Consider the following 12,742-nt stretch of genomic DNA (forward strand, 5'->3'; position numbering starts at 1 on the left):
AATTAGAGTTTACCTTCTATGGGTCACTGTAGAGTGTATGTGTGTGTGTGAGAGACTGTATATCAAATTTCACCATCAATAGATAAGTGTGATCTGTGTATGTGGCTGTCTATATTACTTTACTCTCCATGAATCATTGTGGTGTGTGTGTGTCTGTCTAAATCAGAATCATCTATGACTCACCATACTGTGTGTGTGTGTGTGTCTGTCTATATCGGATTTCGAACACAGTAAGTCAAAACTGCGTCTGTGCGTGTGACTGAATCAAACTTCACCATCCATAAATGAGTGTAGTCTGCGTGTGTGGGGGGCTGTGTAAATCACATTATCGTCTCTGCGTCAGTGTAACATGCATGTTTAATTCATAGCTCCCTGTCTAAGAGTCAATACAATGTGTGTGTGTGTGTGGGTGTGTGCATGCATTTAGTCCACAGTCTATGAGTCATCGTAACAGGTGCGTGTGTGTTTGTGTCTGTGAGACTCTATAAGATAGTTTGAAAATTGAGAACTATAAAAATACAAATAAATGTATATATGTACACATTTGTGGTCCAGTGAATGATTTTTAAGTAACACAATGTTCCCAATAACACCCCAGGACATTCACGCATCTGACACTTACGCTTTCAGATTCTCGCGCTCACCGTAAATCTATGTCATTGCAAAGCCTCACTCAAGCCACCTGCCCAAAGTTGGCAACCCTGAGACCCATAACCTGTGATTAAGGCCTCGGGCCCAGCCTACTTAATCACCCCCCACATCTTCTACCTCACGCACCGCCACCTGTCCCCACACGTCAGATCAGCTGGACGGCGCTGGGTCTGTAACTCCTGTTATACCCCTTGGAGGTCTTACTCAGTTAAAGCGACACATTTGCCTCTTCACTGAAGATGCTTCTTACATTTATATCTATCCCAGGAAGGCAAATTCACCCAGGAGACCCCGCCCTGGCAATACAGCTTATATTGCAGCATATATCATACAGTATTATTTTTATTAAATGTGTCACCTTTAAACCTATTTTTTATCCTTCACACTGCTGCTACACCCACTTAATATGCTCCTAATACTTGGATATATATAAATAAATACATATATAAATAATTCCTTTGATATGCAGTCCTGATTGGGTGTCTATATAGAGCCGTCTATAGCTCACTGTCATTGTTAATCAGAAGAGTGTAACATCCTCTATGTCTTATACCTGTTCTATGACTGATTATCTGATTAACGATGGATTGCAATGCATGATGGATCCTGTAAAGTAACACCCACCTGGGCTGGGGAGTAGAGTTTGCGTGGGTGGTGCGTGTCGTTGGGGCATCGCTGGGGGTCACTGGCACCAGGGTTGCTACCGGAGCTGGTGATGCCACACTGTCGCCCACCTCCCTCGACCCCCGGCCGGTCACCGCCCCCTACGGCTCCGGCCGCGCCTCCAGCCAGACCTCCCATGCAGCAGAGGGCGCCCTGGGCCAGCTCCAGCTCGATCTCAGCATCCATCTCAGCGTCCTCCTGCGCCTCCTTGTTGGAGTCGTCCAGGTGCTTCATGAGTACGGCCACCACCACGTTGATGAGCACAAACTGTGCCGTCAGCACAAAGCTCACAAAGTACAGTGGAGAGATGAACTGCAGGCTACTGTTGCAGGCAGGCTCGCCTGCCTGGCACTCGCGCAGTGTGTCCTGTAGGAGGCGTACAAGAGCATCATTAGGTATAATAGATATATGGATATTTTACAAGATCATTACAGATATTCAGGTCACCCATCTTGATGATTTACATTTATCATAAATAATCAATCAAATATCAGTTAACCACTGCATCCTGTCGAGTCTGTTCCTCTATGAAGGCTGAAATGCCTCCACGTTTTGCGTGAAATGCCTCGTCATGCGTGTAGCTGTTGATATAGTGGTGAGTTGGACAGTATCTTTGACTCTCCCTTATGAAAAAGAAAAGACCCTGCATCCGATTAAGGCTGAAACGAATAAGTAATGAACAAGCTTGTAATTCCCAAGTCTTTTCAAATGCTGACCACTATTACTGCTCGGATTCTATCAGAATTATTCAGGATGCGACGGCGAATCCCTCGGGTCGCCCGGCCTGACCCCGTCGCACTGATCAGAGCGGCTTCTCTGCTCTGAAATTACACTTTGAGAAAGGAGCCCACTATCTTGGATTAACTATTAACAGAATAAAGAAGGAATGAGTGACGCAGCTGCTAACAGGATGGAATCCTGTTTGTGATGGCAGACTGTCTAGTTCTTTCATCAGGAAAGTGCCCCAGAAGTCAGTGTGTGTGACAGACAAATGTCATTCGTCTTCCGTAACCACCTACCCTGTCCAGGGTCACACCGAGCCTAACAGGGCATATGACAGGAGGCTGGAGAGTCCTGAATGGGATGCCAGCCCTTCGCGGGGCACATATGTGCAATGTACTGGCACCAATATACCAAACCTCGCACTTTTGTCAAGTACCTCGGGATGACTCCGTTATGAAAGGCGCTATATAAAAATAAGTGTAGCAAACACCTTAACGGGCCAGGGGCAGAAAGGAGTGGCACCGCGTGTGGCTCGCAGCCGCCTCGGGCCCGGCGGGGCTTGTTTAGGTTCTTTAATCGGTGCCACATTAGTCTGCCCTTAATGAGTCAGCCTGGGGGCAGCAAAGGGCCGCACCAGCTGCACGTCAGTGCAAGAAGGAAATAAGGAGGCAACAATAAATGCTAGCGGCTTTATTTTGTGTCACAATACATCCATTTATGTTGCGGCACTGACTACAGATTGCAAAGCCACGACTGTGCCGTAGGGCTGTGTGTTGAATGAGATTTGTGTTTATCTCCCTGTATCAGTTGATGGCCGCATCCTGCCCAGACCCGCTAAACCCTGGAAAGGAAACTGCCTTCCCCATTCTCCATTACACGCTACTGTTCACGGGATAACGTATTAAGCTTCTTTTGAAAAAAAAATCAATAGTTAAATTTGCCCCCTATTGTCCCCCTAAAACAGGAATTTGTTCCCTATTGTCCCCCTAAAACAGGCATTTGTCCCCTTTTGTCTCCCTAAAACAAGAATTTGTCCCCTGTTTTTAAGATTGACTCTTATTGTCAGGTGCTGCCCACCATTCCAGTGAAAGGTCCGCCAGTCGTCCTGGTAACAGAAGTGAGTAAGGGATTACCCTGAACCATAATATCAGCAGGCCCGCCTTCGTTTGCATCCTGTCTCACAGAAGTCGATGAGTAAATGAGAGACGACCCCAGTGAGGAGGCTGGAATGGAGGGTCTCCTGTCTGGAACTGAACCTTTCACGAGTAGTAGCTCCTACCAGCCTACCCACAATGCCTTGTGGCCATACCTTCATGATACCGTTCCAGTTGTCTCCCGTGGACACCTGGAAGAGGGTGAGGAATGCCATGCCGAAGTTCTCGAAGGTGGCGTGACGACTCATGCCCTCGCAGGGGTAGTCCACGTTACAGACTGGCAGGCAGAGCGCAGATAGACATGTTAGCCATGGAGAAAGATACAGGCAGAAGAAATGACATGGACAGTCTTAGGCAAAATGACATGGACAGTCTTAGGCAAAGAAAATGATGTTTAAATGATCTTTGTATCAGTGTAAACCTATGATATGATGTCTGTCAAAGTGTGACTTAGCCAGTTCCAAACCTGCCATAAAATCTCCCCAGCATTTGCAGAAAACATCTAACACACCGACCTCTTGCCTGACTCGACCACTAGCATACCATATTTAGCTAATCAATACGAGTTATTTATCTGATTAAATTCATGAATTGGGCTGGTGGTGAAGTTTCACAAACACATGGAATGGCTGAGGTGCCCCCGAGGAGAGGTTTGGGATCTGAAGCGATGTTCATCTAGCCATCCAACTAGATATCAGTAACTTTTTTGGAAAACGTAAAGAAATTCCTATTAGTTTTCACTGTGTTATTCTTAACTTGCATATGTTCTAATGTGAAATCGTGGTTTTTTTGTCCTGAGCAAATATACACTTACTATCCAGATAAATAGCTTCAAATATTTTCTTTGGTTGCCTAAGACATTTGCACAATACTGTAAATCAGGAAATAGTCATTACAGTATAAAGTAAAAATATTTTAAATAATACATTTTAGTCAGTTTAGGGTTTTTGTAGCTTTGCACAGATCTTTTGACATGTTAAAAGCTGCTTAGGGCTAAATCACTCTATGGCAACTTTACCAAGCACACCTGCTAGTTAACACAAACAACCGGTCTTCCACACAGCGATACACACACAGATATATACACACACACATACACACACACACACACATATATATACACACACACACATACAGTATACACACACACACATGCACACATGTCGGGTAAACATATGTTTATGGGGACCGCTCATTCATTTCTACGGGAAAAATATTAACCCTAACTATGACAACCTTAACTCCCCCCAGCCCTAACCATACCCATAAGTAACCAAGCAAAATACAAGAGTTTTTGCATTTTTAGTTTTCATTGCAGTGACAGATTTTTATTAAACTGAGTTTTCCCTTATGGGGACCAGGAACCTGGTCCCCATAAGGGAAAAAATGGGTATGCATTACGTTCTGGGGACATTGTGTCCCCATAAGGTAAGGTATACCCGCTCGCATGCACGCAAACATATATACAGCTAGGTTCAATATCTATACAACTAAGCTTTAGAACTATGATCTAAGACCTTTTAAATGTGGTGTGATTGTTAGTGCCGGCTTCGCAGAAACAGCCAATCTCTTGGAATTTTCTCAGACTACGGTGTCTGGAGTTTACAGAGAATGGTGTGATGAAAAAAAGCATCCAGTCAGGGGCACTTATGATGGTGAAAACACCTTGTTAATGAGAAAGGTCAGAGGAAAATGGTCAGACTTGTTAAATCTAAGAGGAAGGTCACGAGTGCAGAAATAACAGCTGGTGTGCGGAAAGGCTTCTCTCAGTGCACCTTTGAAGTGGGTCTGGAGAATAAAGCAGGTTCTACTACGGTAGGTGCCACGTGGGGGAACGTAATAAAGCGAGGATAGAGTGTAAGTGTTCAGCGTGCAAAAGCAGTGTCACTAGCGGCGAGCTTTTTGGTCCGCATGAACGCCGCCCTGGGCGCCTGTCTGTTCTGCGCGATGTGAGCGCACTTCACATGCTCACCCAGCTCTCCGAACAGCTCCACCCCAAGGGCAGCGTAGATGAAGAAGAGCAGCATGAAGAGAAGTCCCAGGTTCCCCACCTGAAATGAGTGCAGCCAATCAATGCGCGTCACACTGATAAGTGGGCGTATTCCTGCAGCAGGACACAACCAATCAGCAGCCACCTTACCTAACGTGAGCAATGGGAACCTCACACTGAACAAGGGCTTTTAGTTCAACTTTCAAGACACAGGTATCCCGTAATGCACTGAATCCTTGCCTTTTTCGCAACGTCAACAGCAAAGACAGCAGAGACAAAATTCTGCATTATACGTCGAGGTAGCATGTATTTCGTAAGAGAGTGGATCCCCTGACTGAACCAGCGTGCCCCCCAGCACACTGCGTTCTGTACAGGCTGTTCCGGCATACGGTTGCCTGGATACCTGAGCCATCCGGAGTGCCACTTATAAACCTGGCACACGTGTTCATGACGAGGCATTTGATGATCGTGGGCTTGAGAGGTACATTTGTACACAATTCTACTGTTTGACATTGAGGTGTAAGGTAGTGTATAGGTGTACGGTTTTTTGTGAGTCAGAAAAAGCTTCAACTTCTCGATATTTAGGAGGGGTACTTTATCTATATTCATTAATCCATCTTCCTTAACTGCTTATCCTGCTCAGTTGCATTGAGCCTGGATCCTATTCCAGGAATTCCAGGGGATAAGACAGGGGACATCCTGGACAGGATACCAGTGTTATGTATTATTAAGCTTAACAGGATGTGATTATTAAATCGACAAAGAAATGCATCATGGGACTGAGTTCTAGAAATTTACCATTGTACATATTTTAGTCAAGCTAATTGCATCAACATCCAGACATTTACAGAGGCTGAGGTGAAACCCCAAGGAATCAGGGGCAGATCTGGGAGATGACGTGGGAAATGATGTTGGAGATGATGTGGGAGATGATTAGGTCCCCTTAGTGGTGAAACGAAAAGCCTCTTCAGTCTATTTGGATTTCGGAGGTCCGCTCACTACATGCCCATGTTTTCCAAACAGCAGTTAATTGCGTGTGGAGGAGCTCGGCTGTCGCCGTGACACCCTGCCCGCGGCTGTCAGGGATGGGGGGCCCGAGGCACCACGCTTGCCTGTCACGCTCACAGACACGCTTTTTGTTTTCCCCCGGCAGCAGACAGAGTTTGTCGGCTGAGCAGAGAGAGATGTGGATGCCCGGTGTTTATGCTTTACATGCTCCCTGCCACAACAATGATAAAAATATCAGGGAGAGAATACAGCACTGGGGTCCCTTTTGGGGGAGACCTGTCACTGCTTGGCGCAGACAGACCTCTTCTTTCACTTTCTGCTCTATTTTTTTTGGCGGGGGGGAGGGGTAACTGACATTTCACTGGGAGTTTCACGGGCTGAACTTTATCAAACTTGGGTCTCGCATCTCTAATTGACCCCCACCCCCCACAGCACGCACACACACACACACACACACACACACACACACACACACACACAGATGGCAACGGCTCACGGCTACATGATAGGCAAACTTTACCGGTTTCCTAAATGCGAGCAGATGTTCGGAGCTAAAGGCGAATTTCCCGAAGGGGCATTTTCGCAAACGGACGGTGGGTTCGAGGCTGAGCGCATGGCGCATGCCGCATGGTGGTGGCGCATCTGCCACCGTATCCCTGAGCAGCCTGCAGACTTCAGGCCAAGTTCCGGGCGAGAGTCAGTACTTAAAGTGTCACATCTGTCCCTTACAGTGAGTTTGTGGAGCAGACTGGGGTGAGACACGACCCAAAGCGGAAAACCACGTAACAAAAGACTCCCCTCCGAAGACATCTTCACCCAAAGCGAGGACGTGCAATTGAAGATATCAGCCAGCTGGAGCCGAGCACCATCACTGTGACTGGGGGGAAAAACTGGCAGCTGATTCACGACGACGGGTTGGGTGAAAGACCTCGAAATGCTGTATTCCATGATGGAGGTGACTCTGCTTCTTGATTTCACAGAATATGCCAAAGATATTTACAGCCATTTGCCAGCAGTGCTGGCAGCCAAAAGCTGTGGCTGTTTCAGAGCAGCATTTTCCGACCAATACCAAGGTCTTAGGGCACCATCAGCAGGTCAGGGGGACCTTATGCATGGTTCTGTAGCTGTGCCAATGTGATTTCTCTAAATACTTAAAGCAGAGCCATATAAATAATAGCCCAGATATCCTAAATACAAATCTCAATACACTGAGCGGTATGTTGAAAGAGGGAATCGAATCCGAACACCCAAGAACCATACATCAGAATCAGTGTTTGTTTTAAGGAAACATGCGATATGCAATCAATGTGAGCCATTTATGCGGCTGCACGGTCAATGGGAAAGCCTCTTCTTCTATTTGCACACGCATGTTTTCTTCGCGACTGCCGTTTGGTAGAGGAGGAGATCCGTGGGTTTGAGAGTAGCGAGCACGAAAAAAATCAGCATTTTGTGCGGATCTGAGGCGTGGAAATAAAACGCTTTAGTGAAACCCAGGCAGATGTGAGATCACCTTGAAGTGAAATGTACATTATTTGTAAGATAGCAGCCGTTAAATATGTCTGAAGAGAATGCACTTGAAAATGTGGCGGAATGATCATGTTTGATTGTCACCTGCACGAATGGAGTCACTGCTGACCGTCATTTCCTCTTTCAGGTATATGTAGGGGTTTGTGTGTCATGCTATGTTGTTGTTTTCATTGACGTTGCTTCACGATTCGTTCTTCTCTACTGTTGTAGTGCTGGCACTGTAGGACTGATGCTGTCTATCCGTGTCTCTTGAGATTCTGCTTTTACCCCAAGGCAGCCCCTCTTCAGCAGAATACTATAGGGAGGGGGGCAATGGAGTGGACGGTACTAATTTCATTCCAGTGCTCAGCATAATGATACAGATGGGAGTGTGGATGGCACAGGTCCCCAGGCAACGTGCTGCTTGAGTGTTCCGTGACCTCAGTGCCCTGAGAGCCAGGAGATGCAGACTGTCCCCTTGGCAGATGTGGTATGTTTCCAGAGATACCCTGAGGAACCTTGCTGATGGATACCTACGTTTGTTATTAACCCGTCACTCTCAGACACCATAAACACTCAAGAAACAAACTACTGCATAAAAAGAGAAATAGTACAGGGGAAAAACAGCCAGATTACTGTACAATCTGGAAGTAATTAGATTAATCTAGGACAGTGTTTTCCAATGCATCAACCGCAAGCTACTAGTAGCTATCAGAAAGCCAATGAGTAGCTCTCATTAGAACTTAGATCAATTTTACGGTTGCAACTACCAGCCAGTCAACATCTTTTACTGTTGTGACCCCCCACCACCAATCTGTCACTTACCGTTGCCAAGACCTGGCAAACAGCTGGTCGATATAATCAAGCATTACAGCTTTTTGCTCCGAGTTGGGAGCTGGGAGGGAGCAAAAATGTGGACTGTCTGGGGGTCCCCAAGGACATAAAACACTGATGTATCAAGTGTGTAGCTCCACAGATCATTCTGTAAATATGGTTGGAGGCCCCTAAAGTACACGATGAGACAGACACAAAATCTCAGATTATCTGTTACTGACCCCTGAAGAAAATATTGAAATAGTAACTACAATTTTTAATCTGAGCACATGAAGTCTTACTATCTGTTATTGTGTTTTTCCAGCTGAGAAGCGTGAAAGTAAACGGTGAAACACAATTCTGGACCTCTGTGCACATTCTGACAGTGGTCAAAGCTGTCTTTGAAGTCCAAAATGCTGACAGGAGAGCGCAGGAAGCTGCACATAGCAAACAGCGGTGACTTTCTTCCTCACCCTCCCGCTTAATCACTTCCCAGAAGCTCCTGAGATACACACAAGGCCTGAGAAGCCTGAGGCTGAGCCGATTGCAGAATGCCGTGAAACATTCTCTGAAAAAAATGGGAAGATGTTTTTTGTATTCTCACAAAAATTGCAGAAATTCCCACCTGTGAAGTATTGAAACTACATCAACACCAAAAAAAAATTTTTTTATTAAAGCTTTAAATAGTTTTCAGCCAATGGATATATACACTGCATACTTGTACATCTATCCATCCATACAGTAGCTGCTTCTCCAAAACAGATTCATGGTCAGCCTGGAGCCCACCGCAGAAAGCAACTCTCACTATGACTAGTGAGGTTTCAAGCAACATGGATCATCGGATTCTCATCTCATCCAGAACACAGCAACACAACCAGATGGGTCTTACATTAAAGCATAAAACAACGGCAAGAGCACTTAAGGTTGCCGAGGAAACCACCTCCAGTTGAACTCCAGCCCACTAGGCCCAGAACCGACATGTTCAGACTACACTTCGGACCTGATCTCCTGTAGATATTTAATCTGTGCTACAGTGACAAATCCTGGAATATCGGATTCATCTTACAAATCTGAAACCCATCTATCCATCCATCCATCCATCCATCCATCCATCCAATCATCCATCCATCCATCCATCCATCAAAAACTTATCCTGATCAGGGTTGCCAGGGGGCCCTAAGCTTATCCAAGCAGCATCGAACACAAGGCAGAACTCATGTTTTTTTTGGTCATAACATTCAACACATTTAATGTTTTCTGCTTATTTTTTTTTATTTGCCATATTTTGTTTTATTTATATTTCGCTGCAAAGGTTTTGCTGTACCTACTGAACATCTGCTACTGCTAAGGGACTTGCATCTTCATGCAACGACTTAAGGGCTGACTCACATCAGATAAGAACATCTGCCACATTCACCTCTGTAAATGCAATCGCTTGTTTATAGCACGTTTGCATAGTTCAAGCACAGCGCTACAACATCTCGTCTTGGACCTCTCTGTGTTCTGGGCAGAGCGAGGGCAGGCCAGGCGAGGTCCCACCTGGGGATGCCCCCTGCTGTCAAAGTGATCTGCTGTCACATGACACCCCATGGCCACTTGCTAAAAAGCTGTGAGGATGCAAGGAGATGCCTGGAGATTTGCCACAAATAGGGGGGGTACAACTTCAGTCCACGTTTTCAAATATTTAGAATTAAGTCATGACAGCTTTGTGTTTTGTTTTGGGCTAGAGAAGAAAAAAGTAAATAAATATTTTTAATGCAAAAAAAAAAAAAAAAATTTAAATTAGCAGATTAACAGAATTTGAGGCTGGACCAGAATGCTATGTCAAGCTTAGCTGAGAAGATGAGGCATGTATGCAGGTGAGTGTGTGTGTGTGTGTGTGTGTGTAGTACCTGCGGCAGGGCTTGTACTACAGTATCCAAGAGGGCTCGCATTCCTGTAGCCATTTTCAACAGCTTCAGCACTGTAGAGGAAAATCGGAGGGTGAATTTAGGAAGGTAACCTGAGGAAGATACGAAGAGGCAAAGCACAGCAAACTAAAATCTTTCTAGAAAATTCCAGCGGTCTGATTCCCAGAAAATTTCATTGTAGGAACCACAAAGGATTAGAGGGCGCTGCTCACATCACCAGCCACTGGCTTGTTCATAACAGGCTGGTAGAGCCTGGAGATCTGAGAGGCACCTAAGAAGTTCTGCACATTCACATCCAACACACGGAGACCTGTACTCCTAACCAGCATTACAATGCAATGCCTTAGATTTCACAGCCATCTGTTGCGATGTGTGTCAGCGTCACCTGATCTGCCTGCCCGTTGATGAGTCACGAGTCAAAGCAGACGGGCCCAGTGCAGTGGGCCAGCTGAGAGGGGTATGAAAGATGAAAGTTCTGCTGCTGGCCCCGTACAGAAGGGACTCACCCCGTGCGATCCGCAGCACCCTCATGATGCGTATGATGGTAGGGTTGATGGGCAGTGAGGCGTTGATCTCGATCTCCTCCAGTGTGATGCCCATCACTGACAGCAGTACGATGGCCAGGTCCAGCTGGTTCCACCTGCGGGGGTGGGAGGGTCACAGGTGATGCCTCGGTTCCCATGGTTGACTCCCTTGGCAGTCCACAGTCTTATGATGCTCTAATAACTATCATTGGTGAGGTGGCTGAGCTCATGCTGGATGGAATGAGCTTCCGTCAGGCTGCATTTCAGAGGCGGCGGCGACTGAAACCTGGCGGTGCTGCTCCTGGAAGCCGAGTGGGGCGGTAGGACCGCCCATGAGCAAGACCGCCTGTTAGTAGGTCAGCTGTAAGGAGACCACCCGTGAGCAGACCGGCCATGTGCAGAACCGCCTGTGAGCAGGCCGGCCACGTGCAGAACCGCCTGTGAGCAGGCCGGCCATGAGCAAGAGCGCCCGTTACTAGGTCAGCTGTAAGGAGACCACCCGTGAGCAGGCCGGCCATGTGCAGAACCGCCTGTGAGCAGGCCGGCCACGTGCAGAACCGCCTGTGAGCAGGCCGGCCATGAGCAAGAGCGCCCGTTACTAGGTCAGCTGTAAGGAGACCACCCGTGAGCAGGCCGGCCATGTGCAGAACCGCCTGTGAGCAGGCCGGCCACGTGCAGAACCGCCTGTGAGCAGGCCGGCCATGAGCAAGAGCGCCCGTTACTAGGTCAGCTGTAAGGAGACCACCCGTGAGCAGGCCGGCCACGTGCAGAACCGCCTGTGAGCAGGCCGGCCATGAGCAAGAGCGCCCGTTACTAGGTCAGCTGTAAGGAGACCACCCGTGAGCAGGCCGGCCATGTGCAGAACCGCCTGTGAGCAGGCCGGCCACGTGCAGAACCGCCTGTGAGCAGGCCGGCCATGAGCAAGAGCGCCCGTTACTAGGTCAGCTGTATGGAGACCACCCGTGAGCAGGCCGGCCATGTGCAGAACCGCCTGTGAGCAGGCCGGCCACGTGCAGAACCGCCTGTGAGCAGGCCGGCCATGAGCAAGAGCGCCCGTTACTAGGTCAGCTGTAAGGAGACCACCCGTGAGCAGGCCGGCCATTTGCAGAACCGCCTGTGAGCAGGCTGGCCACGTGCAGAACCGCCTGTGAGCAGGCCGGTCGTGAGCAGGCCACCCGTGGCATCCAGCAGACTGGAGACGCCCCGGGCAGCATACCCCTGCTGTAGCTGTACTCCCTGCCTCCCCCAGGACGTCACCCGTCGCAGGGTTTTGCTCTTTGATCTGAGCAAACATCTGTGTGCCTGTTTTTCACCACCCCCCCCCAAACCCTCCACCTGCAATTTCCATAGGAAGTGTTGTTTATTAATTAATAATTTGTTTGGAAAGCAATTGATGCGACTTACATGGCAATTAAGCCATAATCTTGCATCTAGTAAATTAACCTATTTATAAAGCAAGGTGTTATTTATCCAGCTAGACACAGAGATTCAAGCTGAGTAGCATTTCTGAATAAGAAGCAAACGCGCTGAATGCAGTCTGTGACATTCTGACCTGTCTAGTTCCTTTACTATTTCCCCTTGATCTGCGGTTCACCTACATGTAACATGCTGATGTTTGGAACTCAAAGCCAGGGCGCCTCTATAAATCCACCTAATCCAGGTCCCATCTCTCCAAAGACCTGTATTACATTTATGGCCGGCCTCCTTCCTGTCCTACTTCCTGTTTACACGAGCCTCTGGTGACGGTAACTAATGACACGGCCATGCACATCCCCCGCAGCCCCCACCCATCTTGAAGGT

General features: G+C 47.6%; 1 protein-coding gene across 2 annotated transcripts in view; it reads right to left on the reverse strand.

The window, feature by feature from the left end:
* Positions 1–12,742, reverse strand: part of cacna1ia (calcium voltage-gated channel subunit alpha1 Ia) — a 157,948-nt gene that overhangs the window by 13,282 nt on the left and 131,924 nt on the right. For both annotated transcript variants that reach the window (XM_049013571.1, XM_049013570.1), the window contains exons 28-32: positions 10,925–11,058; positions 10,401–10,471; positions 5,164–5,242; positions 3,347–3,468; positions 1,276–1,680 (exon numbers count right to left, since the gene is read on the reverse strand). In XM_049013571.1, coding sequence (XP_048869528.1) covers positions 1,276–1,680; positions 3,347–3,468; positions 5,164–5,242; positions 10,401–10,471; positions 10,925–11,058 — 811 coding nt within the window. The remainder of the gene's footprint in view (positions 1–1,275; positions 1,681–3,346; positions 3,469–5,163; positions 5,243–10,400; positions 10,472–10,924; positions 11,059–12,742) is intronic.

The sequence above is a fragment of the Brienomyrus brachyistius genome, chromosome 5 (assembly GCF_023856365.1).
Source record: "Brienomyrus brachyistius isolate T26 chromosome 5, BBRACH_0.4, whole genome shotgun sequence".
Lineage (NCBI taxonomy): Eukaryota > Metazoa > Chordata > Actinopteri > Osteoglossiformes > Mormyridae > Brienomyrus > Brienomyrus brachyistius.